Source organism: Podarcis bocagei (assembly GCF_964188305.1).
Source record: "Podarcis bocagei genome assembly, chromosome: 16".
In the NCBI taxonomy this organism is placed as follows: Eukaryota; Metazoa; Chordata; class Lepidosauria; order Squamata; family Lacertidae; genus Podarcis; species Podarcis bocagei.
In genome coordinates this window covers 8,883,644-8,907,707 of record NC_138142.1, presented here as the reverse complement: position 1 = coordinate 8,907,707, position 24,064 = coordinate 8,883,644, and the positions used below count along the sequence as shown (strand labels likewise).

The window sequence follows — 24,064 nt, the reverse complement described above, 5'->3', positions numbered from 1 at the left end:
TAGCTAGTGGCTGTTGATAGCTTGATCCTCCTTTAATTTGTCTAATCCTGTTTCAAAGCCATCCAAGTTGGGGGCCATCACCATCTCTGGTAGAAGCAAGTTCCATGAAGAAGAACTTTCTTTTATCTGACCTGAACCTTCCAATATTCAGTTTTATAGGAGGTCCATGAGGTCTAGTGCTATGACACAGAGAGAAAAACTTTTCCCTGTCCACTTTCTGCATAGAGTGCATAATTTTATAAACTTCTATCATGTCACCACTTACTCCCTTTTCCTATATACTAAAAAGTCCCCAATTTTTCAGAGCTGGCTGACCTGACTGGAAGAATCCGTGACCAGAAAGAGGAGGAAACACAAGAAGACTAGAAGAAATTTAAAGAATATTTAGCGAGATATTGTAATATAAGATAATTAAGAAATTCCTAGAAGTAACAGATTAGGCTGAGGGATAGAAAAAGATTAATAATAAAGATTATTATGGATTACAATTGGAAGTAAGGTTAAGAAGTTTGTAATGAAAGAAGATACTGATGTTATAAATATGAAACTGGGAACTGCTAAATATGTGATACGATGAAATCCAGATTGGAGGGTGTCGAGGAAGTCTTTTAGCAATGTAAATACACCAGGGAATAAGAAGGAAAAATTCTTCTTTTATTTTGTGTGTTTTTATTGTTGTTAAGTTTTTATGTTGTGTCAAATGTAATGTTTTTCTTTTGTGTTTTTGTCTGTGTGTTACAAGAGAAAACCAGTATTTTGGGGGTGGGTGGGTGGGGGGGAATAAAAAGTCCCAAATGCAAGAACGAAACAATACCTACAATAGCAGAGTGGTGAGCCCTAATGGTTGAATACCTCCTGCTGGTCAAGATGACAGGGAGAGTAAGAAGTCATCTGAAACAGAGAATCTATAAGTAATGGGGAATATTTAAAGAATATTTTAAAAACTATTGTATGAACAAGAATCTCTTGGCAGAATTAGAGTGATTCTTGCAAAATAAAAAGTGTAAATGACGTTCTGTGTGGACCCATGAAGATAAACTAGCGTAATACGAGACTGTGAGGTACAAAGGAAAGAATAGATATAGGAAATGAGAATATCTGGAAGTCTTTTTTAGTTTATTTCTATAAACCTTTTCTGTTCTTTTTGTGAGTTTGTATTTGTATGAATGTAAGTGTTAACATGTTATTGTATTTACGTAGGAGAACTGTATAATGCCTTATATCTCTTTGTCCCTTTTCTTTCTTCTCTTTCCTTTTTCTGTTTCTGTACTAAACGTTGTTATGTATCTATGTTTTTAATCTAAACCAATAAAGATTATGGAAGGGGGGGGGGAGTCCCAAATGCCGCAACCATTCCTCTTGGCAAGTTGCTGCATCCCATTGATCATGACTGTTGTACTTTTTCGAACCTTTTCCAACCCTGCAATGGCCTTTTTGAGTTGAGGCAACTAGAACTGTACCCAGTACAGTGGTGCCCCGCAAGACGAATGCCTCGCAAGACGGAAAACTCGCTTAGACGAAAGAGTTTTCCGTTTTGGAGGTGCTTCGCAAAACGAATTTCCTATGGGCTTGCTTCGCAAGACGACAATGTCTTGCGAGTTCCTGCTGGTTTTTTCCCTTTCCCCCCCTTTTTCTAAGCCGCTAAGCTGCTTATCAGCTGATCCGATCAGCAGATAAGCCGCTAAAAGCCGCTAAAAGCCGCTAATAGCGCTAATAGCGCTAATCCACTAATCCTTCAATGGGCTTGCTTTGCAAGACGAAAAAACCGCTAGACGAAGAGAATCACAGAACGGATTCTTTTCGTCTTGCAAGGCTCCACTGTACTCCTAATGTGATTGCACCATAGAGATGCGCAGCAACATTATGATACTGGTGGTTTTATCTTCAGTTCCATTCTTAATGACCCCTAGCATGGAATCTGTCTGCCTCACAGCTGCCTCATGCTGGATCAACATCTGATTGAGCTACCCACTATGATTCCAAAGCCTGGCTCCTGGTCAGTCACCTCCAGTTCAGACCCTGTGAGCATACACATGAAATCTCTCCCCCCCCCCCTTTGCCCTGCCATACCTCACTTTACACTTGCTTACATTTAATTGCATTTGCCATTTTATCGCCCATTCAGTTTGGGGAGGTCATTTTTGGAGCAGCAGGGTCATTGTAGAATGTTGAGGAGCCCCAGCTCCCTCCTCGATTTTTTTTTGGGGGGGTCCTCTGCCCCCTGCCTCCCCCCCCCCCCAGATGTTGCCCCTACCTGGCCATTTGCCATGCTGTCTGAAACCAGGCAGGGAGAAGAGTGTATCCAGTAGAGCACTAAGTTAAAGTCACTTAGCCGTGTACTTGTTCTGCTGGCAAAATGTTTTGCATCAGTGGTGTGTTTTTGTGCAAGAGAATACATGGGCATGTTCCTCATAACCTCGTTGCACGATAGATTGCACAATGAGGTTCTGCTAGAGCAATTGTGACAGACTCCTCTCTTGTGCGACATCAAAACTCACCCATAACAGACAGAGAATGTTGGATACACCCCTGAGATTTGGCCTAGGAAACAAAATGTCTTTAAACATCTGACTTCTAACTTATTGACCGACTCCTGACTGCTAGCTTGTGCTTATGGCTGCCTAAGGATCATCTCTGACATAACTTCACCTCAAACTTCACTTTTGGCTGATATTCAGTGTCAATTTCTTTGCATCCTGAAGTCTTGATTTGACTCTTTCCTTAGTGTTAAACTAATACTTGTGAGGTAATCAAATATTATGACAATGGGGGTCATAGGAGCACCTGGGATGAAAGCCAGAATCTCTGGCAGAGAACCATTTCCTCTGCTTGCTCTTCCACAGAAGGCAATGCTCTAACCCGACATGACATACAGGCAGCTAATGGTCATTTGACCACCTGGCTAATTGTCTCCTTTACAAGAAGTGGTCTCTGAACAGCTGCCTTGACAAACAGGCTCCCTGGTTGTGGGGAAAAGAACTTTATTCCCTAAGCAATCTCCGGATGTCACGCTAGAAAATTGTGTCCTATAATTTGATCTCACCCTTAATGGGCCATCTGTTATCAGCTTTCCATTGTAAGGACAGCTCATCTGAGTAGGGAAACTTAAGGCATGTCTGCTGGTTGGTTTTTGGAGGAGATAGGATGCCCAACCCATCTAACCAGAACACAGTTACCTGATGAAATAGATGCAATGTTGCACTGGAGTACCCAACATCAGCATCATATTGTTGGTCTTGTACTCAGTAAGGACTTGGTTCCGTATTTATGCATTTGATAACAACATGATGCATATAGTTGCACATTGCCAGTGCTATGGCTTCTTCTGGCAAGATAGGGGGCAGTATGGGTTCAGCTCATCCACTGAAAAACCCAGTGTCTACATCATACTTTTCGTTCATGCACTCAAGGCAGCTATGCTAAATTTGGTGTAGCCCCTGATGGAGGAAATAGAAGGCTGTGTGACTAGTGCATGTAGAAACTAGTCTACAGTGGTACCTCGGGTTACATACGCTTCAGGTTACATACGCTTCAGGTTACAAACTCCACTAACCCAGAAATAGTACCTCGGGTTGAGAACTTTGTTTCAGGATGAGAACAGAAATTGTGCTCCGGTGGTGCGACAGCAGTGGGAGGCCCCATTAGCTAAAGTGGTGCTTCAGGTTAAGAACAGTTTCAGGTTAAGAACGGACCTCCGGAACGAATTAAGTACTTAACCCGAGGTACCACTGTATTGTAAAAGGGTAAAAATTGCATTCCATTGTTGTGCCCACTTTTACTTCCGGCTTCATTGCACCACTGGCATGTTTCTGTCTTCCTGCCACCAAGATTTGCTCAGAAGAGAATGAAAAAGGGTATAGATGTTCAGATTGCCTGGGCTGCGCCTTGTACTAAAACTCTTATTTGATCCCTAGTGGCTGAATCCTTTGCTTCCTGTCCCAAGTGTTGATGTTCATAGAGCTACAACACACACACCCCTCAACCCCTGCCATGCTCTTATAATCTACAATGACAGGGAGAAAAATATGAGCAAGCTCACATTCATCTTTATTAAGAAATTGAAAGTTGGTGTTGTTGTTGTTTTTTCATTTTGAGAGGCAGCAGGGGGAGCAGTCATATCAACCATTTTATTACTTTAGAGGCAAAGTCATCATTGCTGCTACATAATCTATTTTTAACTCACATCTCATTCAATTAAGGTTCCATATTGTTGACAACACAGCGCTGTCTTGAAGACGTATCACAAAAGCCACATTATAGAGCCCATAAATAAATGGCAAGACTTTCATACTTTAGAAAAGGGCTGTGGAAGAAGAGGAGGAGGAAGAGATTTGTTAGCGCGTTCCTTCTTTGGTACATTTATTGCACTCTGCAAAGCAGTGAGAAAATGCACAAGGTCCAGCATGAAGAACAGAAAAGGATGCAAAAGCAACATTTATGGCTTACTCATTTTCAGTGCTTATGTGCCATGCCCACAGAGGTGGCTGGTGCCCATTGGGATTGCTAAGGAGGAAGGCAGAGCCAGAGTCAATGGCAGGTGTCGTTAGAACCCATCAAAGGTGCAGTCAACTAATTCTAGTTTTGTCTCCATTCTCCTCTCAGCAAGGACAACACAGACGAAGGAGGAAGAAGCTAACAGGCAGTGGTTCTAAGTGAGAAGACAGGCAGGAGAGGAATAATGTTGGTGGGGATGGGCTCCTATTTGCCCATATGGCCCAGCTTCCATGACATGCACACATACACACTACCCTGTGTGTCTGATCAGAAAGTGTGTCTGATCAAAGAAAAGAAGATTTTTTAAAAATGGTTTTCAAAAAAACAGTTCTTAATACAGTGTTTTCTAGCTCCAAAAACCACCACACATTAAAAAAAGATGTTGTTAAATATATACATGCAAAGCATGGAAATTGAGTTACTTAACTTCACCATGCGGTCATAAATAAAACAAGCATAAATTGGTACAGACATAACAGCCACAATTTCCCATTGTTGGGAGCCCAGGACCATTGCACTGGCTTGCAGATTCCACCCCGACTCCACTCTTCTGCGAAATATCCGCTTTCCCTTCCTTTTCAGAGCCAACCACAGCACATCATGCCTGCAACAACATTATGGACCTGAAAGAGTATCTCCACCCCCGTCGTTCAGCCCAGACACTGAGGTCCAGCTCCGAGGGCCTTCTGGTGGTTCCCTCACTGCGAGAACCAGGCAGAACGCCTTTTCGGCAGTGGCGCCTACCCTGTGGAACGTGCTCCCATCAGATGTCAAAGAGATAAAGAACTATACAACTTTAAGAAGACCTATGAAGGCAGCCCTGTTTAGGGAAGTTTTTAATGTTCAGTGTTTTATATATGTTGGAAGCCAGCCAGAGAGGCTGGGGCAACCCACCAGATGGGCAGTGTATGGATATTATAATTAGTAGTATGGATGTTATTATTATTACAGTGGTACCTCTGGATGCGAATGGGATCCGTTCCAGAGCCCCGTTCGCATCCTGAAGCGAACGTAAGATGCGACTGCGCATCTGCACATGCACGGGTCATGTTTCGCTGCTTCCACACATGCGCGAGTGGCAAAACTCAGAAATAACGCGCTCCGTTACTTCCAGGTCACCGTGGAGTGCAACCTGAAAATAGTCATCCAGAAGCTACTTCAACCCAAGGTATGACTGTATTATTATTATTATTATTATTATTATTATTATTATTATTATTATTATATCACTGAATTAGAATGCTTTTTTGTCAGGAACAACCAGGCAGATGCAGAGCCCAGGGGGAAACCCCAGCCATTTCTCCTCTGGGGTGGAAGGCGTCCAGCAGCACCTCCTATTCATCAAGAGGTCATTGTAACAGCAGAATTAGGGATGGGCTGTCAAGAAGGCAGGAGATCCAACCTCCAAGGAGTGCACCACAGCCATCACTGCCACCGCGGCAGAAGCAGTGGGGAGTGCATTCCTTGGAGGCCAGATCTGTTGCCCCTGTGGATCCCACTGCCTGAGGTGGTCACTTCACCTTGACTCATGGATAGGTCGGCCCTGCTCACCACCATCCTTTACCAGATGGGAGTGCACCTAGAGTTCTTCCATAGATGTGTGATTCACAGGTAGACAGGAAGCTGGCTTATACCCATTCAAACCAATTATCTCAGTGTGTTTTCTAGTGGCCAGTCTGGGTGAATGTCATCTACATAGAATGGCAACCACTCTCCAAGGTTTCAGACAGGAGCCTTTCCCTGCCATAGTGGGAGATGTCAGGGACTGAAGCTGAGACCTTCTGCATGCAAAGCAGATGCTCTACTGCTGAACTCTAGTCTCAAGCATCCCCCATTCATTTTTTTTAAAAAAATAATACCCAGGGCTAGACCAATCAGGAGGCAGAATGAAGCAACTATGTCAAGCAGCTCGCTCCATTGGTTGCCTCATTCTTCGCTGGTCCTGTTCTGCTCTGCTTGGGTTGCCATTCTCTTTCCAGCTCAAAAGAATGTTTCAGATAGCTCCTTCAATTGTTTTTTAGCCAATGATTTTATTGTTTTATCCTTTCTGCAAACCACTTGGAGGGTTTGTTCGTTTTGTTTTACAGTCACGTGGTGTAGAAAGCTTGTGAAATAAATAAATAAATAAAACATGCCTCCCGTCCTCTGGATCTGATGAGATCCTGCACTTGAATCAAGATCACCTCTGCCTCCTCCCATGTTGCAGGCATGAAGAGCAAAAAAGATAAAAGCTGAAAGCTGCAGCTCTGCCCCGCTGATGGTTTCTCCACCCTTCTCCTGTTATTCCTCACTCTGAGAATGATCCAAGGGGATTCTTCCTCAGAGCAAGGCAATCTGGGCAAAGCAGCCAGGAGAAGGCCTGCACCACCACCAAGGCTGTTAAAAAGTTCAGTTTATACTTGGGAGCAGGGGGGTGAATTTACATTAATATAATTGATTTTTAAAAAATTATTATTATTATTTACTGAGCACTTACCCACACTTCTCTTTTGCTCCACTTTTTCCAGGCACAGGTCCACACTCGCCCCCCCCCCATGCTTTCTTTGCAAAAACCCACTCTTTAAAGCCGAAGCACAACAATTTGGGTTGTCCACGGATTGCTGTTTGGTCTGATTCAGCTTTAAAGACTGGTTTTTCGCAGGGAGAGCTCTGGAACCACAACAACAAAAGATACCCAGGCACAGAATTTTAACGTGTGGACTGTGCCTGGAAAGGCAAGTGTGGATAAGCCCTGAACTTAAACGGGATTTCTAGCTGTTGTGGCAACAATGTAGGCAGTTTCCCAGCCACCTCTCACTGCAAGGAAGAGTGCTGGGCAAGCGGGCAAAGGTGGTGAGAACCCCTTGCGCTGGCCTGTTTAAGAAAGCCATCTGCCAGCCCTTCCAGCTGCAAAGGTGGCTTGAACTGAGTCTATGCAATTCCTGGAACTGTATCAGAAAATAAACACGAGTAGCAAAGCCAATAAAGGCAAAAAAATACATTTATAGAATTAAAACAGGTGTTGCTTTCCCCTTCAAAAGACATTGCATCACTGCACTGCTGGAAAGACTAAAGGTTTGTTTATCAGGAGATGAAATAAAATAAAATAACAACATCTGTGGGTAATAACACAATCCCAGCTGCAGTCCGGCTGACAACTTCACAGTAATTTTTCTTCTTGTTGTTGCTGGTTTGTATGAAAGCGTTTTCGTTTTGTTTTGCATTTCTTTGTGGGGAGAGGGTGCTCCTGTTTGGCATTCAGCATCCGATGCTGCCGGGCAAAGAAGACAGATAAACCCAAGAGTCAGCTCTGTTATGATTCCCAAAAGCATACAGGTTAATTCTGTCCGCAAAATCTATTTAGCAGACAGTCGTTGATTCTCATCTGAAAGACTGCAGGCACCTGACTCATACCAAAGGGTGTTTTGGCTGATGCAGACAGCACTCCAATAAAATAACCCTGCAGGTGGACAAAACAGTCATTGGAACTTACCGTGGCAAAGCCCAAACAGATGTATAGGCCATGCACACTCAACATCTGCCATCATTGTTGGTCCCAAGGCCAATGTGCCACATGATACACTGTTTGATCCTGACTCTATTGCCCCTTCTGTCTTTGACTTCCATGCCACTTCCAGGTGAAATGTCTGTGGGCTGGGTGTTCTCTGGCAATGCTTCTCCTGGGTAATTGGACTGCTCATATTATTTAATGCAAATTGGGGTTGTAGCACTAGACAGGAATGGCGTGGTTTTAATAATGCTACACACAAAAACACACATTTGCTTTGCAAGGCGGAAAAGCATGTCATGATCATCGTTCCTGAGGTGCCATTAAACGTCCGAAGTCCCATTACTGAGGGAGTGCAATCCATTTCCCCACACTTAGTGTCTCTGCTGCTGTTTACAAGACCATCCAGTGTATTTTGTCACTAGCTATTCCATAGCTATTCCTAATGGACGAGTGGCAGGCAGTATGCAATGCTAACAGAAGCTGGAAGGACTGACTTAATCCCAGCGCAGCATGGGAAATTATCTCCCCAATTTAGCAGGTGGTGGTTAAAGGAGTGGTTCCTACTGGCACAAATTCTGAGAAAATACTGGACAGGCAGGCAGCATGTCAAAGATCCTGAGGATACGGTTTGGATATCAGAGAGGAGGGTCGTTAGGGTTTGCCGTCAAACTGCTGAGAGATCAATCTTGTTTGCTGAATTGGTACTCTTGTCCCAAGTGTTGAGTTTAGTGGGGGTTGTTCCTGGCCTGTTCCCAGTTATCTGGAGTGGGAAGGAGGGAGAGAAAGGAAGAAAATTGTGTAAGAACATTTCCTGCTTCAGACAAACTACCACTGACTCCCAGAGAAGTAAACTTGAACCCACTGGTTTTTCCTCAGGCAGCAACCCATGTCTAGATGTTGTTGGACTGCAGTTCCCATCATCCCTGTCCACTGGTCATGGCAGCTGATGCTGATGGGAGTTGGAGTCCAACAACCTCTGGGGGCCACAGGTTCCCTATCCCTGCCTCAGAATTCACATCATCAAAGGGAGTAGTTAATAAATAACATTAAACATACCTGCAAGTTTTATCTAGGCTTTATAAAAGTACCTTTCCTGATTCCCAAAATGCAGTCTTGTCTGAGCAAAGAGATATGGAATTTAGGGTGGAACTAAGGCAAACAGTTGTATTATTTTATTGTTGTTAGCTGCCCTGAGCCCGGCTTTGGCTGGGGAGGGCGGGATATAAATAAAATTTTTATTATTATTATTATTATTATTATTAACCAGAAGGTCCAGTGGTTCTCAAGTCTCCTTTTTGCAAGGGATCCTTTCCACAAAAGTATGCACATCTGCCGTGAAACTAATAGCGCTATGTATTCACCAAACAGGGACGTGGGTGGCACTGTGGCCACAGAGCCTAGGGCTTGCTGATCAGAAGGTCAGCTGTTCGAATCCCTGCGATGGGGTGAGCTCCCGTTGCTCGGTCCCTGCTCCTGCCAACCTAGCAGTTCGAAAGCACGCCAAAGTGCAAGTAGATAAATAGGTACCGCTCCAGCGGGAAGGTAAAAGGTGTTTCTGTGCACTGCTCTGGTTTTGCCAGAAGTGGTTTAGTCATGCTGGCCACATGACCCGGAAGCTGTACGCTGGCTCCCTCGGCCAGTAAAGCGAGATGAGCACCGCAACCCCAGAGTCGGTCACAACTGGACCTAATGGTCAGGGGCCCCTTTACCTTTACTATTCACCAAACAGCATAGCAAGACAAACACAGCTATTCTTTCAGGTCCTTTTTCAGTTGCATATGTGCCATTGTGCAGTGGAAAGAATAGTTTGGGCAAATCATCTGTCCAGTAGGATAATGAAGCCTTAGGAATTCTAGGAATATACTTACAATGTCCGAGTTGAAAGGTTTCACATTGATGTTGCGGATCGAACTGCTGGTGAGTGACCACACCTTGGTTTTGTGTTTAAAGGCAGCTCTAACCTTGGCAGGGAGAAGAAAGACAAAACAGAAAGATTCAATCCTAAAACCACCCCTCTCCACACAAATCTTCTTTCTCCACACTCTCCTTCTCTTGAGCAGGAAAGGCAGGTAAGGGGAAGGTTAGGTGATGGTGCTTGAAGATGGGCGTTTGCAGGATGGTCTGCTTTTCTCCTCACCAGCCCTTTGGGGTCCATCTGCATAGGAAGGAGATGTGAGTTGGTGCCTACAATTTTAAGCTTGACCAGGAAGGCCAATAGACTGGTGGGCTCCCTTTATTAGCCTTAGAGGTAGATGCTTTCTTCACCACAAATAAGTATTAAAGGTTTGTTTCCAATGTAGCAATCAGTTAAAGTCTTTAACTGTATGCTTGATGTGCTGGTGCACTGCTGTTCCGCAAGTGAAAACAAAAGCATGTTACCGAAGATCGTTGAGCAGCAAATTGTGCAACAAGAATGAGCAGTTGCAGAAGAATCAGCTGCTGCGCAAGAGGAAACGTATTATCAAATATGGTTGTGCATCAAGCTTCTGCCTTTGTTGTGCAACCTTTAAACTCTGCAATTCACTAGTGCAAGGGCACTAGTGGGCAGAGAATGTTGGATATGGCCCATAGTTTCCCCCCTCCTTGCGATAATAGCTGAAGCTATTATTTATTTCCCCTGTCAATTACTGTCTCTCACCCTCCCATGTTTCTATGGCAAACTACAAAAATCTAACGGGGAAAGATGAAATGCCATCTATAAGCCCAGCACAGCCAGCTCCTGAGGCAATCAAAATAGCTCCTTTTTTACAGCACACTTTCCCATCCAGCCCTTATGTTATTGCTTGTAAAAGTCAGGAAGAAATGGAATTTCAGCCTGATGTCATCAAGTCTGAATGCTGCAATAGAACTTACTTGTCCCTGTCAGGATTTCTAAACAACTGGGAAGGGTTCCTTCCCACCCTTAAATTATTAGTTTGCTTAACTCTCCTACTCCTGTAAAAAGCATTTTACTCATTGGGTATGAGGGTCACGTAGAGCACATGTAATACAAAGTCTAGAAGACACAATGAGATGTATTTGACAACAGCTTCAATTCAGAGTCAAAATAAACAAATACACATGTCTATGATGGATTATTGTTTACAGGAACAACTGCAGGCGGTGATCATTTTGCAAGTGCCCAATTGATGCGCAATCGCTGATATATGGATCCTTTTGGACCCGGATGAGGGCAGAACTGGGGCAAAACAGGGGTAGGGTGGTGGTGGAAAGGGGCCGTAGTGAGTGTGTGTAGTATGTACTCTACAAAGACAGAATTTGTGTTGGTTTTTGCACCCACTTTTCCCTCTGGCCTAGCCCACCACTGAAATGTAGCCCTCAGAATATGGCCCAAAGGAGATAGTGGTCCTTGGACTGGAAAATGGTTTCCCATTCTAACAGCTGAGGTGGCTACTTCAGGTGGCAGGTGCTGGAGGTGTGGGGCAGTTGTGGTAGCCCCCATGCTCACTCCTCCTGAGCTGCCTGCTCTATCCCGCTATTCCTCTCTGATGGATAACAGAGCTATGAGTGCCACACAGAGCTGTGACTGTTAAGCCAGCCCATTGCCCTCAAGTGTGGTGGAGGACACAGTCCTGTGACCAAGGTTCAAAATTCAACTGCCATTCCAGTTGGTGGTGTGGTGCAACCTTGTCATTTCTCTCAGGCAGCAAAATGTCTTTGGGATACCCCCTCTCCCCATCTATTTATCTGTCTGATGTATTCATATGTCACCTTTCTCCAAAGCTGGTATTCATGGTGGCTTGCCAAATTCAAAAAGATTGTAAAATACAAAGTCATAAAAATGATCCAGTTAAAAACAATGGTACAGAAGTACATCAAAACACATTTAGCACCAGCATTAAAGTACAGATTTCCTGACAGCAGCCCATAGGTCAGCACTGCTGCACCTTAGTTTCACAAAGGCCTGTCTGGACAGGAAGGTCTTAGGCTGCCGGAGGGAACCAATTTAACTGCTCTTGGAAGGAAATTTCACAGTCTGGGAGCAGCTGCAGAAAAGTCTCTCTCTCATGTCACCACCAACTATGCCTCTAATGTTTCTGGAACTAAGAGAGGATGCTCATCCAAAGATCTTAACATCCAGGCAAGTTTTTGCAGGGAGAGACGATCTTTTGGGCAGCCTGTGCCCAAGGCATATGAGGAGATTTCACCCCTCCCATATCCAAGAATCTGCTGATGTTCTCTGCTGATTCTCCAGAGAGGAGGGGGTTTTTTTCTGCTCTCCTTATTCCGCTCTAGCCTCACATCAAAGAGAGAGAGAGAGACTGAGTGTTAGAGAGATATCGTGTTTATCGATAAGGTTGCTGCTAAGAGCAGCTGCAGACACTCAGTGCAGTTCAGCATTTTCGCTTAGACCTCATTTAGCTCTGTACATAGTTGTGTATTATGGTTGTAGATAGAATAAAGAAGATATTCTACAGAGCTGGTCTCCGAGTCGTTTATGTTCTGCTATACTCTGCTGTGCGATGACTGTCTTCTTGTTGGAGTGAATCCGGTGCTCACAACTCTAAGCTGTGAGTCCACAGCACTTTGACCTGTTCCTGTGCAGAAGGTAGTCTCTGGAAGTGCTACCCAGCTCGCCCTGCCCAGTCGGGGCTGAAGTGTATGAGTCCAGTTGGTGGCACTGGCTCAAGGGCGATGCTGACAGCATACAGGGCTTTATAGGACATGACCAACTGTCCTGTAGCATCAACCGGCAATCAAAGGTTTCAGTGGCTGTCCTTGACTGCAGCCTAGTCTCTTAGCTTTTGTGAAGATGCCATTGTGGGATGTAAACACAGGAGCAGTCAATGACAACATTCCTAGAGTGTACATGTTACAACATGGGGAGGGATGTCTGTCCATCAAGCAGGTAAACTTCCTGGGGATGGACTTCCTCCGCATGTGACCAGAGGTGGGTGTGGCCTCACCTGTGCAGGTAATGAAAAAAAAAGCACAGGGCAGGCAGCCATCTCTCTCTCTCTGCCATCACCTTTCGAAGAAGCAGGATGCCCTCTTGGCTCTCAGCCAAGAGAGGAGAGGGCTATCTTCCTATAAGATAGATTCTAAGTGTATTTTACCTTTTTAAGCCTGTCTGCCGTCTGGGATCATATTGTGAACAGATCGTGAGTAAACTCTTTTATACTTTTATAAAGACTGTGTTGTGTCTTGTATTTTAAGAGGGAACAAAGGGGAAATTACCAGAGTAATTATTATAGAGGTTCTAGCGAACCTGTGCACACATTACCGTTGCGAACTTAAAGGGGAATGTCTATAAACTCTGCTGATATTTTGGGAACTTGTTAGCACAAGTTGGACAAGGATATAATTAGTCAATATATCCTCTCCTGCACCCCAGAACATTCCCACAAAGGGTTAGTGGGCCCAGTATTGCATATTTCTGCGTATTTTTGAAGGATTGCATTGGATTGTGATTTTGAGTTGAGTAGTATTTTTCTGAGTTAACTTCCTGGTAAGCACATGGTCCTTTGTTCCATTGTGCAGTGGGGATTAAGCGACCCCCCCCCTTCCCTCAGAGTTCACAGTGACCCAAGGCAGTGAAGAATTGTTTTGTATTTTGAGATTTTTGAGATTTTGATTTTAAAATTTTGAGAAATTTTGAAATTTTGAAGAATTTTCAAATTTTTGGATTTTAAGATGGCTAGAGCAGCTTTTGATAGTGATGCAAAGCTAGGAATGCCTGTGCTGAATGAGTACAATTTCATGCACTGGAAGCAGCGCTTGATAGCATGTTTAGATTATAAGCATATTTTGGAAGCTTTAAAGCCTCAGCCTACAGGATCGTCTGAGGGAGATTTAGCCAAGATAAGTGCTTGGAAACGCATGAACAGCGAAGCTAGACACATAATTTTGAGTGGACTTCGTGATGAGCAGCTATCATTAATAAATAGTACAGATGATGCATCTCAAATCTTAAGAGATATTGAGCGCGTGTATGGAGAATCTAGCATAAACAGCTTCAGAAACTTGGTGTGTAAATTAACCAGATTGAGGATGAATTCAAAAGAGGAATTCACAGAGCACATCAACAAATTTACTGAGATTATTCAAAGAATTGATCTGACTCCCAAAGCTTTTGATGAAGATACAAAGATAGCATTTTTGTTATCATCACTTGGACCACGCTTTAGCGCATTTGTAAGTTTGATGGCTCATAGACAAGGTCTGACTTTTAAAGACTTGATTGGTTATTTAAAAGAAGAATGCAGAGATAGAGCTGAATCTCCAGTGAGAAATGCTAGAAGCAAGGACAGCAGTTACGCATCTAGGCAATGTACAAAGTCCAAAGAGATGCCTAAGAAAGTGATTTGCTTCAATTGTAACAAAGAAGGACACATTGCAAAGAACTGCAGAGCTCCTAAAGCGAAGAAACCCCACCCCTTCCAGCCAAAAGGGGAAAAGAAGGGGAAATGTGAATGCACATGGTTACTGCAGGAAAGGAATTTAGCTGCCCAGAATCGTGAAAATAAACGTAATAAATGGATTTTAGATTCAGGTGCCAGTTCGCATTTTTCATATAAAAAGGACTATTTTAATGAGATTAATGAGATAAATGATGAAGAAGGATCTGAAATTGAGATTGCAGATGGCAACATTGTTAAAGCAAAAGGTGCAGGTTCCATGAGCCTGAAATGCAATATAAACAATGAATGCATTGAGAACACAATCTCTAGAGTTTTGTACGTTCCAGAGCTGAGCTGCAATTTAATCAGCGTGTCCACTTTGGACAAGAAAGGTTTCCAGGTCACATTTGGAAATGGAGAATGTAAAGTGACTAGAAATGGCAAAGTGTTTGCTCAAGCAAAGCTAATAAATGGTGTATATGAGCTTGATCTTTCAGAGAACCAGTCCGCAAAAGTGGCACATTCCAGCCAGAAGGATGAAGCAGATCTGGACTTATGGCACAGAAGGCTAGGACACAGGGACGCCAGCCTCATTCTGGATCTACAGAAAAGAAATCTTGTAAGAGGTTTGCAGGTAAAGCAGAGCAACAAAGCTCCAGCAAAGTGCATAAGCTGTATTACTGAGAAGGCTGTAAAACCTTCATTTCCACGTTGTGCAGAACAAAGAAGCAACAAAGTGCTTGACATAGTGCACACTGATATATGTGGACCCATGAATGTTCCCTCACTGGGAAAGAATAGATATATTTTAATATTTCTGGATGACTTTTCAAGATTTTGTGTTGTATATTTCCTCAAAGAGAAGAGTGAGACAGTGGACAAGCTCCAGGAATACATTGCCATGGTCAAGAATAAATTCCAGAGAGCTCCAGCTGTGTTAATGAGCGACAATGGAGGTGAGTACTGCTCAAATGAAATGCAGGCTCTCCTGGCCAAGGAAGGAATTGCACATGTAACCACAATTCCTTACACACCACAGCAGAATGCCATAGCTGAGAGAAAGTTTAGGTCCATTATGGACATGACAAGGTGCATGCTAAAGGATGCACGTTTGCCACAAAAGCTGTGGGCCGAAGGAGTATACACGTCGGTCTATTTGCAGAATAGACTGCCAACTAAAGGTGCAGAGCGCACACCATTTGAACTTTGGCATGGGAAAGCTCCCAATCTGTCGCACATACGTGTGTTTGGAAGTCCGTGTTACTTCCACGTGCCCAAGGAACACAGACACAAGCTTGACTCCAGGGCAAAAGCAGGTATCCTTGTGGGATATGCTTCTGGAGGCAAAGGATACAGAATTATGGACTTACAAACTGGTAAGACAAATGCATACCATGCAGTTTATGTTGATGAATATGGAAAAGTAGACACTAAGAACACTGTTGTGGATTCTTCCAGCGAGTCAGAAAGGACTCAAGAGTTTATATATTTCCCTTTTGAGACCCCACAAAGTAATTATCTGCCTTCGAGTGTTACAGCGCCCCCTACAGACGACGCACCAGAAGACGCAGAGGACCAGAACCCTGGCGGCACCAGAGACGAAGATGAGGACTCAGATGGGGACATGCCTGCGTTGGAGGAGGATGAGGAAGCTGATGCGGTCGCAGAACCAGAAGTCAGACGCTCATCCAGAACCAACAAAGGTGTCCCACCAGTACGGTTGTCCTACCTTGCAGGGTCGGCGTTTCCACAGGAACCTTCCACTTGGGAAGAGATACGGGAGATGCCAGCTGCAGAAGCCAGTCTCTGGAGGAAGGCCGCGCAGGAGGAGATGGATGCACTGCATCAAAACAAGACCTGGACACTCACTGAGCTGCCTCCCGGTAAGAAGGCCATTGGCAGTAAATGGGTTTTCAAGGTTAAGAAGGGGTCAGAAGGAGAAGTGCAGCGCTACAAAGCTAGACTTGTGGCACAGGGATTTTCACAGCGTTTTGGTGAAGACTATGATGAAGTTTTTGCACCAACTGTGAGGTACAGCAGCGTAAGAATGCTTTTAAGCATTGCAGCCTCCAAGAAAATGAGAGTGAAACACATAGACATTGCTACCGCTTTTCTACATGGGCAGATTTCAGAGGAAATTTACATGAAGCAGCCCAAAGGTTTTATAAAACCACATGAGGCACATCTAGTGTGCAAACTGCAGAAAGGACTTTATGGACTTAAACAGGCTGCCAGAGCCTGGAACCAGAAGTTGCATAAAATGCTGACGCAACTTGGGTACAAGCAAGGCGACGCTGACAAGTGCTTGTACAGTAAGTCAAATAATGGACAATTCTCATATATCCTAGCATTTGTTGATGACCTGATTATTGCCACAGCAAGTGAGAAAGACTATACACAGATAGTAAAACACCTTAGCAAGGAGGTGGAGGTCAAGGAGCTAGGAGATGTCCAGTACTACCTTGGGATCCAGGTGGAAAGAGAAGAGGACGGCTCATTTCTTCTCAGCCAAAGACAGAAGATCCACGAGCTAATTGAGCACATGCAGATGCAAGACGCACATCCAGTTGCTACACCGATGGCTACTGACTTCCTGAAGAATCAGCAGGATTCGAAGCAGTTGCCAGACAACAATGACTACAGGTCGGCGATTGGTAAACTTTTGTATTTAGTTACCACATGTAGACCTGACTTAGCTAATGCTGTGGGGATTCTTAGCAGAAAAGTGAATTCTCCCACTGAGCATGATTGGGCAGGTGTAAAGAGGGTGGTGCGATATTTGAAGGGAACCATGAATTGTAAATTAAGGTTACCAGCTGTCAGAGACCCTAAGTTGGTTGGGTATACTGATGCGGATTGGGCTGGGGATAATGCTGATTATAAATCAACAAGTGGTCATGTTTTTATGTTTGGGGATGGACCTGTTTCATGGGGCAGTTATAAACAGAGCTGTGTAGCATTATCTTCCACAGAATCAGAATACGTTGCAGCAACAGAAGCCTGCAGAGAGATCGCCTGGCTTGATCAACTCATAAAGGACTTTGGGTTGGTGAGAAAAGAGCCTGTCAGCTTGCTAGAGGACAATCAAAGTTGCCTGAAGCTGACGCAGAGTGAGAAGTTCCTGGCCAGAACAAAACACATTGGGGTTAAATACCACTACATACGCCAGATGATCCAGGATGGACTTGTGGAACTATCCTACTGCAGCACCCAAGAGATGACTGCTGACATCCTGACGAAACCCCTACCAAGAGAGAGTTTCCAGAATCTACGTGTCAAGCTGGGACTCTGGGTGGTTGAATAAAGTTGTTTATGTTTTGTATATGTTGTATTGCCTGAGAAGGGGTATGTGGGATGTAAACACAGGAGCAGTCAATGACAACATTCCTAGAGTGTACATGTTACAACATGGGGAGGGATGTCTGTCCATCAAGCAGGTAAACTTCCTGGGGATGGACTTCCTCCGCATGTGGCCAGAGGTGGGTGTGGCCTCACCTGTGCAGGTAATGAAAAAAAAAGCACAGGGCAGGCAGCCATCTCTCTCTCTCTGCCATCACCTTTCGAAGAAGCAGGATGCCCTCTTGGCTCTCAGCCAAGAGAGGAGAGGGCTATCTTCCTATAAGATAGATTCTAAGTGTATTTTACCTTTTTAAGCCTGTCTGCCGTCTGGGATCATATTGTGAACAGATCGTGAGTAAACTCTTTTATACTTTTATAAAGACTGTGTTGTGTCTTGTATTTTAAGAGGGAACAAAGGGGAAATTACCAGAGTAATTATTATAGAGGTTCTAGCGAACCTGTGCACACATTACCGTTGCGAACTTAAAGGGGAATGTCTATAAACTCTGCTGATATTTTGGGAACTTGTTAGCACAAGTTGGACAAGGATATAATTAGTCAATATATCCTCTCCTGCACCCCAGAACATTCCCACAGCCATAAACTATAGAAGACAGCAGCTAAATATATATAATACACATTCACCAAGGGGAATAAAAGGCCCACTCCCCAGAGAAACATAATTAAATGGTGCCATTCTCCTAACACTGCGGCTGATTTACAACTGGATTTTAAATCATCGGATTGCTTCACTAAATAAATACATACACATAAAACATATATAATAATCCCAGCATTGCTGGGCCATTGGTTTTTACTGCCAAAGGTTCTCTTACATGGAAACATACCTCTGAGTTCAGGAGACAGTGAAATAGGAAGATGAAGAACCCCTAAAACAGTAAAATAAAAAGAAAGAGGTTAGGATTTTACAAAGGATTGTTTGAGCAACTGCTGTTGAATCTAAATGGCTCCAGAGGGAAAACGTGACCTTCTCATCAAGGTGTTTGTTGGGGACCAGAAAAACATGGCCTCTAGATGCTCTGAGAATCTCTTTCAAGGTCAGTTGCATGGAGACCATGATGCAGCATTTGGCATGCTGTGGCCCTCCATATGTTTTCGACTGCGATTCCCATCAGTCCCAGCACTGCACTGACTTGGGCTGATGGGGGTCATAGTCCAAAACATCTGGAGGGGCAGCAGCTTGGCAAAGGCTGTACTAATAGTGTCCCTCTTTATGACGTGTCCCAGCTACAGCTGCAACACTCTGGGGAATATACAATCCATCCACAGAGACTCTTTCTGGAGGCAGAGGCCAGTCCTGCTGTAGCAATTGCCATTCTGCCTTCCACCCCTAAAAGAGGAATGTGGGGTATCACCTTCTACTCTAGGCTTCCACTGACAATGCCCATATCCAGTCAAGATATTATTTAGTTAAAGGTAAAGGGACCCCTGACCATTAGGTCCAGTCGTGACCGACTCTGGGGTTGCAGTGCTCATCACGCTTTATTGGCCGAGGGAGCCGGCATACAGCTTCCAGATCATGTGGCCAGCATGACTAAGCCGCTTCTGGCGAACCAGAGCAGCGAACAGAAACACCGTTTACCATCCTGCCAGAGCAGTACCTATTTATCTACTTGCACTTTGATGTGCTTTCAAACATCTAGGTTGGCAGGAGCAAGGACCAAGCAATGGGAGCTCACCCCATTGCGGAGATTCGAACCACCGACCTTCTGATCGGCAAGTCCTAGGCTTTGTGGTTTAACCCACAGCACCACCTGCATCCCTTTAGTTAGATCGTCTTTAATCCTAAAATTTCAGGGAATAATAATGGTAGTCATTGACCAGCGATAGCCTTTTGGATTGCCGGTTGACAAGGCAACTTTCAAGTGAAGTCTGTCACATACAGTTGCAATCAAAATTATCCAATCCCCCACTGCAAATCAGGTTTATTATTAACATTTACGGACTTTTGGCTGTTTGCAATGAGCAAATTAAACAAAAACAATTGAAATAGCTCGGCACAACAGATGCTTCAAGTGGTTCCCCCAAATTCAGTGAAATTGCAACAGTCTCACTATTATTCAACCCCCTGAATAGAACCACTCACAACAGCACAAATACAACAGGTGTTGTCTCAAGCACACCTGATGCAACTAATCAAGGGCTTCATTTGTTGCACCAGATGCGCTTGAGCTGGAATACATGAAATACCTGAACTGCTTTGGGGCTTGCTGAGTGTCAAATTTGGCTGCATGTTAGAAATATGGCTAAGTCAAGAGAGTGGTCCAAGAAGGTAAGATAAGAGGTCATCGCCCTTCACAAACAAGGAGCAGCATACAAAAGAACAGCAAATGCCAGGGACACACATTGTCATTACGTTATCCCACCCCATTTAAATGCAAAGGATATGTGTGTGCAATCAATCACGTATCCTTTGTGGAATGAAAACAACTGCAGCAACAAACACTGTTTTGTATCCCCTGGTTTGCTTTCCATTCTGGGCATGCAACAAATAAGCAAACACCAACAATTTCTCCTCCTGATTTTGTTTTCATCAGAATTTTGCAAAATCCCTGTATGCTGCTCCATTTTCTAAGAGAGAAAAATCTATGCCTTCTAGCAACAATACCCAACAGCAATGAGCATGGACAGTAGCACAACCTTGGCCAACCTAATACTCTGACTGCCTGGTTCACCTCGTATTTAGTGTGTAAGATAGCAAACAACGACATTGCTCCAGAGGCCCCAGTGTTACTGTTAGTTGTGAGTGATGTACAGAGGCCATTGAAAGGTCAGAGGAAGCAGGGCGAACAGAGAGGCAAGATGCTGCACACAATCTGTATATAGAATGTTTCATATAATCTTTATCTTGCAGGCTTCTTAGTGCCACGATGCTGAAGTCAGAAGTGTTCTCAGATGAGTCTGTAAAGCTAGTGCCCCCTCAGGCTGAGGATATGTTGCTGCCATTCTCTTACTCAGAGGGCTCCATTGCAGAAGACCTGGGGCTCTCTGATTCCATCTCAGTAGGAAACAGCTGGAGAAGCCTTAGAGGTGCATCTTGCAGCACAGATGGTGTTAACAAGCAGGCTGCTCCTGTTACTACTGCTCTATAACGCCATGTTTCTCAAACTCGGGTCCCCAGCTATTATTGGACTGCAACTCCCATCATCCCTGACCACTGGTCCTGCTAGCTAGGGTTGATGGGAGTTGTAGTCCAACAACCAGGAGCTGGGGACCCAAGTTTGAGAAACACTGATATAATGGCTCCTTTCTAGAACAACTTCCGAACTCTGTGTTCCTCACAGCACAGCTTGAACTCTGCCCTGCCTCACCCTCCGCCTGAACCCCTTGTCCCGCCTTGCCTCACCTCACAACCCGGTGAGGTTTTGTCTTGCTGCACTGCAGAACACTTAGCCCCTTAACTGGGCTATGAACCTACTTGCAAGGAGTTGAATATTGCAAACATGTACTGGAACACCAATGCATGTGCGTTGACCGCCAGAACACCTAAAATCCACGAGCTCCCCAAGATAGGCAACAAGACAGCAACTGCTTTGGCTGTCAACCTGTAAGATAAAGAGGAAGGGTGGGGATTTCAACACAATGAAGATTTTGAAATATAATAACAACAACATGTATTATATAGATACCACCATGTCAAGGGGAAAAGGATCATCACCCATGCTGGTCTGGTACAAGTATGGGAGAAAAGGCCCTATTGATCACCATATTCTGCTGGACAAGGTCTCCAGCAGATACCATCTTACCAGGAGGTCCACATGATATAAGAATCAGGCTTTAGCATTGCAGTACCTATTCTTCAGAACTCCTACCCGTTACTGCTGCTAATCCTAATACTTCTCCTTTCCCCTTTTTCTGTTATTTTATTTATCTCCTGACCTTCCTCCTCAAGATGCCCAGAGCAGAAAACACGTCAGTAATAAAATAAAATAAAAATAATATAATATAATTAAAATATCTAAAACAGAGTTTAAAATATCACCTACTCTTGAAGGAAATAATTTCAGGGTTGCCAAGAATAGTATCTCTCACCTATCAAATGCCTGGGTAAACAGGGATATTTTATAAATTCCTCCTCAAAGTTAATAATGAGGAGGAAAGAGAAACCTCACTAGGGAGGGCATTTCATGAATGGGGAGCCACCACCGAGAAGGCCTTGTCACTGCCAGCCAGACAACCTCCAGTGCCAGCACCACAAACAGGGGCCCCCAGGCCAAGTTGGTTGATAGCTCTTGAAAGCTAATCTAGATACTAGTCTCATCAAATCTACTGATATCTTCCCCTTTCTGTCACTTTTTCATCACTAGCTGCCACTGGAGGCATGTCGGCATGTCACAACATGGGCAAGTCACAATAATCAAAAGAAGGTCTATATGTACAGCTGCCATTTTTCATGATAGATGTGTGTTTGCCTTGGAGCAGTTGACAGCTCTTCAACTAAAAGAGAGCCAGAGACCTACGCTCTGTGTTTTTTTAAAGTAATTTGTAGGCCACTTGATTTTAAATAAAACCTCAAAGTGGCTTACAAAGAATATAAAATATGCATTAGAATTGTCAGTAAGTCACAAGTCAAAGCAAGTTTGTTTTTTAAAATCAAAATATAAATGAAACCAACCATATCTCTCTCTCTCTCTCTCTCTCTCTCTCTCTCTCTCTCTCTCTATCTATCTATCTGTCTCTCTCTCTCTCTCTCTCTCTCTCTCTCTCTCTGTGTGTGTGTGTGTGTGTGTGTATGCTAAAGTGGACTTTGAAGTCACTCAAACTCAGAACGCAAGGGAGAAACATGCTAAGAGGAAGGCATGCTTGGCAAATTCACACCGTGATCAACTCCTGCCCAGGAACCAATGTCCCCACTGTAGAAGGACGTGTGGGTCCAGAATTGGCCTCCACAGTCACTTATGGACTCATTTTTAAAACCGTGTTTATGGAAGACAATCTTACTTGGCTACAAGTGATCGCTAAAGAAGAAGACGAAGAGTATGCTAAAGTTACAATCTACACACACAGAGACAAAGTTACAAATTAAAATATATTTAACTAAAGTAAGACAAGTCAGATGAACACTCAAGAGATTACGTCCCAAAAGTCAACACTCTCCTCAGAGGCTGTGACCCTGTGGCACATCTTAAGAGTCTCTGTATAACATCTTAGATCACCTTGTGCTCCCTGGACTAAATGTGAAGAGAAGCAACTGATGTTTGAAGGATTAGCCACGCTGGCTTTTGATCAACACCATGACACTCTAAGGAGGGCATATTTATGCTCACATAACATAGGAGGAAGTAAATCAATACCACTTTCAGAAAGGAGTCATTTTATGGGGGGACATTAGCCTGCCTTATATCAAAGTACCCTGTTTCCGTGCTTGTCATGCAATTACTCGTCAGCTATCTAAAGCACTGTACTTAACTGACTGACACATTATTGTGGAAACTGGGTCTCATCAATTCTACTGCAAACATTCTATAAGCTTGTGGATTTCCTAGCTAGTTTGATGCATGGCTCCTTTCCCCTCACTGTGGATGAGAAAACTGGCTACTCTTTATGTAGGTGTAACATGCAAAGGACAACAAGAACAGAAGCCACCAGCAGACAGGGTGATGGGGCGCCGGCACTCACCTAACCTCCTGACAGCTGAGTCATTGTAGCTTACAGTGACTCAGCTGTTGGGAGGTCAGTTGAGTCCTGCCACCTCATCTTACCTCTATGGTGGCAGAATCCAAGGGTTTTCCACAAGTGGCAACTTTTCACAATAGGATTGTGCGCATCTCTAAGTTACAACGAGCATGCAGCTTCGATGAAATGTATAACTTGGATATTCCTGCCCAGGCAACCTTCCAGGAGCTACAGGCCAGTGGTGGGTGAGGAAGAAAGGCAAATGAGAAGTGAGCAACCAACGACCATTTCACCTTTCTACAGTAGGCTAGTTTCTACATACACCCTGCTCCATCCACGAAAGCAAGAGGTATCACCAGAGTTCAAGGAAACATTTTAGCCAGGCAAAAATACTTTGAGTGCAAAGTAGGGCCAATGAGCTGGCATGGCTTTGAGAGAGTTCTGAAGGCCAGTCAAAGAAGCCAGGCGTGTTGCTTCTGGTCCCCCAAGCCTAAGGTTCCCCACCCCTGGAGAAGACATAACTGAGCTAGGCCAGCCAATAGTTTGATTCTGAATAAGGCAGTTTCCTATGTTCCTATGCACTTGAAGATTCCTTAGCACATGACCTGGGGGATTCTGGGATGGAGGGAAGATGCCACCTCTGACTTTACGTAAGACAACTGGATGGGTCAGAAGAAGGAAAGGAGGTAGGTCACAAAATAGCTTTAGGGGACGAAACTGTCAGTTTGCATTTGTTAGTGCAGAAAGTATTGATCTGGTGTAT

General features: G+C 44.1%; 1 protein-coding gene across 3 annotated transcripts in view; it reads right to left on the bottom strand.

The window, feature by feature from the left end:
• Positions 1 to 4,030: 4,030 nt before the first annotated feature.
• Positions 4,031 to 24,064, bottom strand: part of ADGRD1 (adhesion G protein-coupled receptor D1) — a 305,590-nt gene continuing 285,556 nt past the window's right edge. For all 3 annotated transcript variants that reach the window (XM_081174796.1, XM_081174797.1, XM_081174798.1), the window contains 4 exons: positions 21,104 to 21,230; positions 18,513 to 18,554; positions 9,853 to 9,945; positions 4,031 to 8,744 (listed from right to left, as the gene is read on the bottom strand). In XM_081174796.1, the coding sequence (XP_081030922.1) occupies positions 8,649 to 8,744; positions 9,853 to 9,945; positions 18,513 to 18,554; positions 21,104 to 21,230 (358 nt within the window). In that variant the 3' untranslated portion in view covers positions 4,031 to 8,648. The remainder of the gene's footprint in view (positions 8,745 to 9,852; positions 9,946 to 18,512; positions 18,555 to 21,103; positions 21,231 to 24,064) is intronic.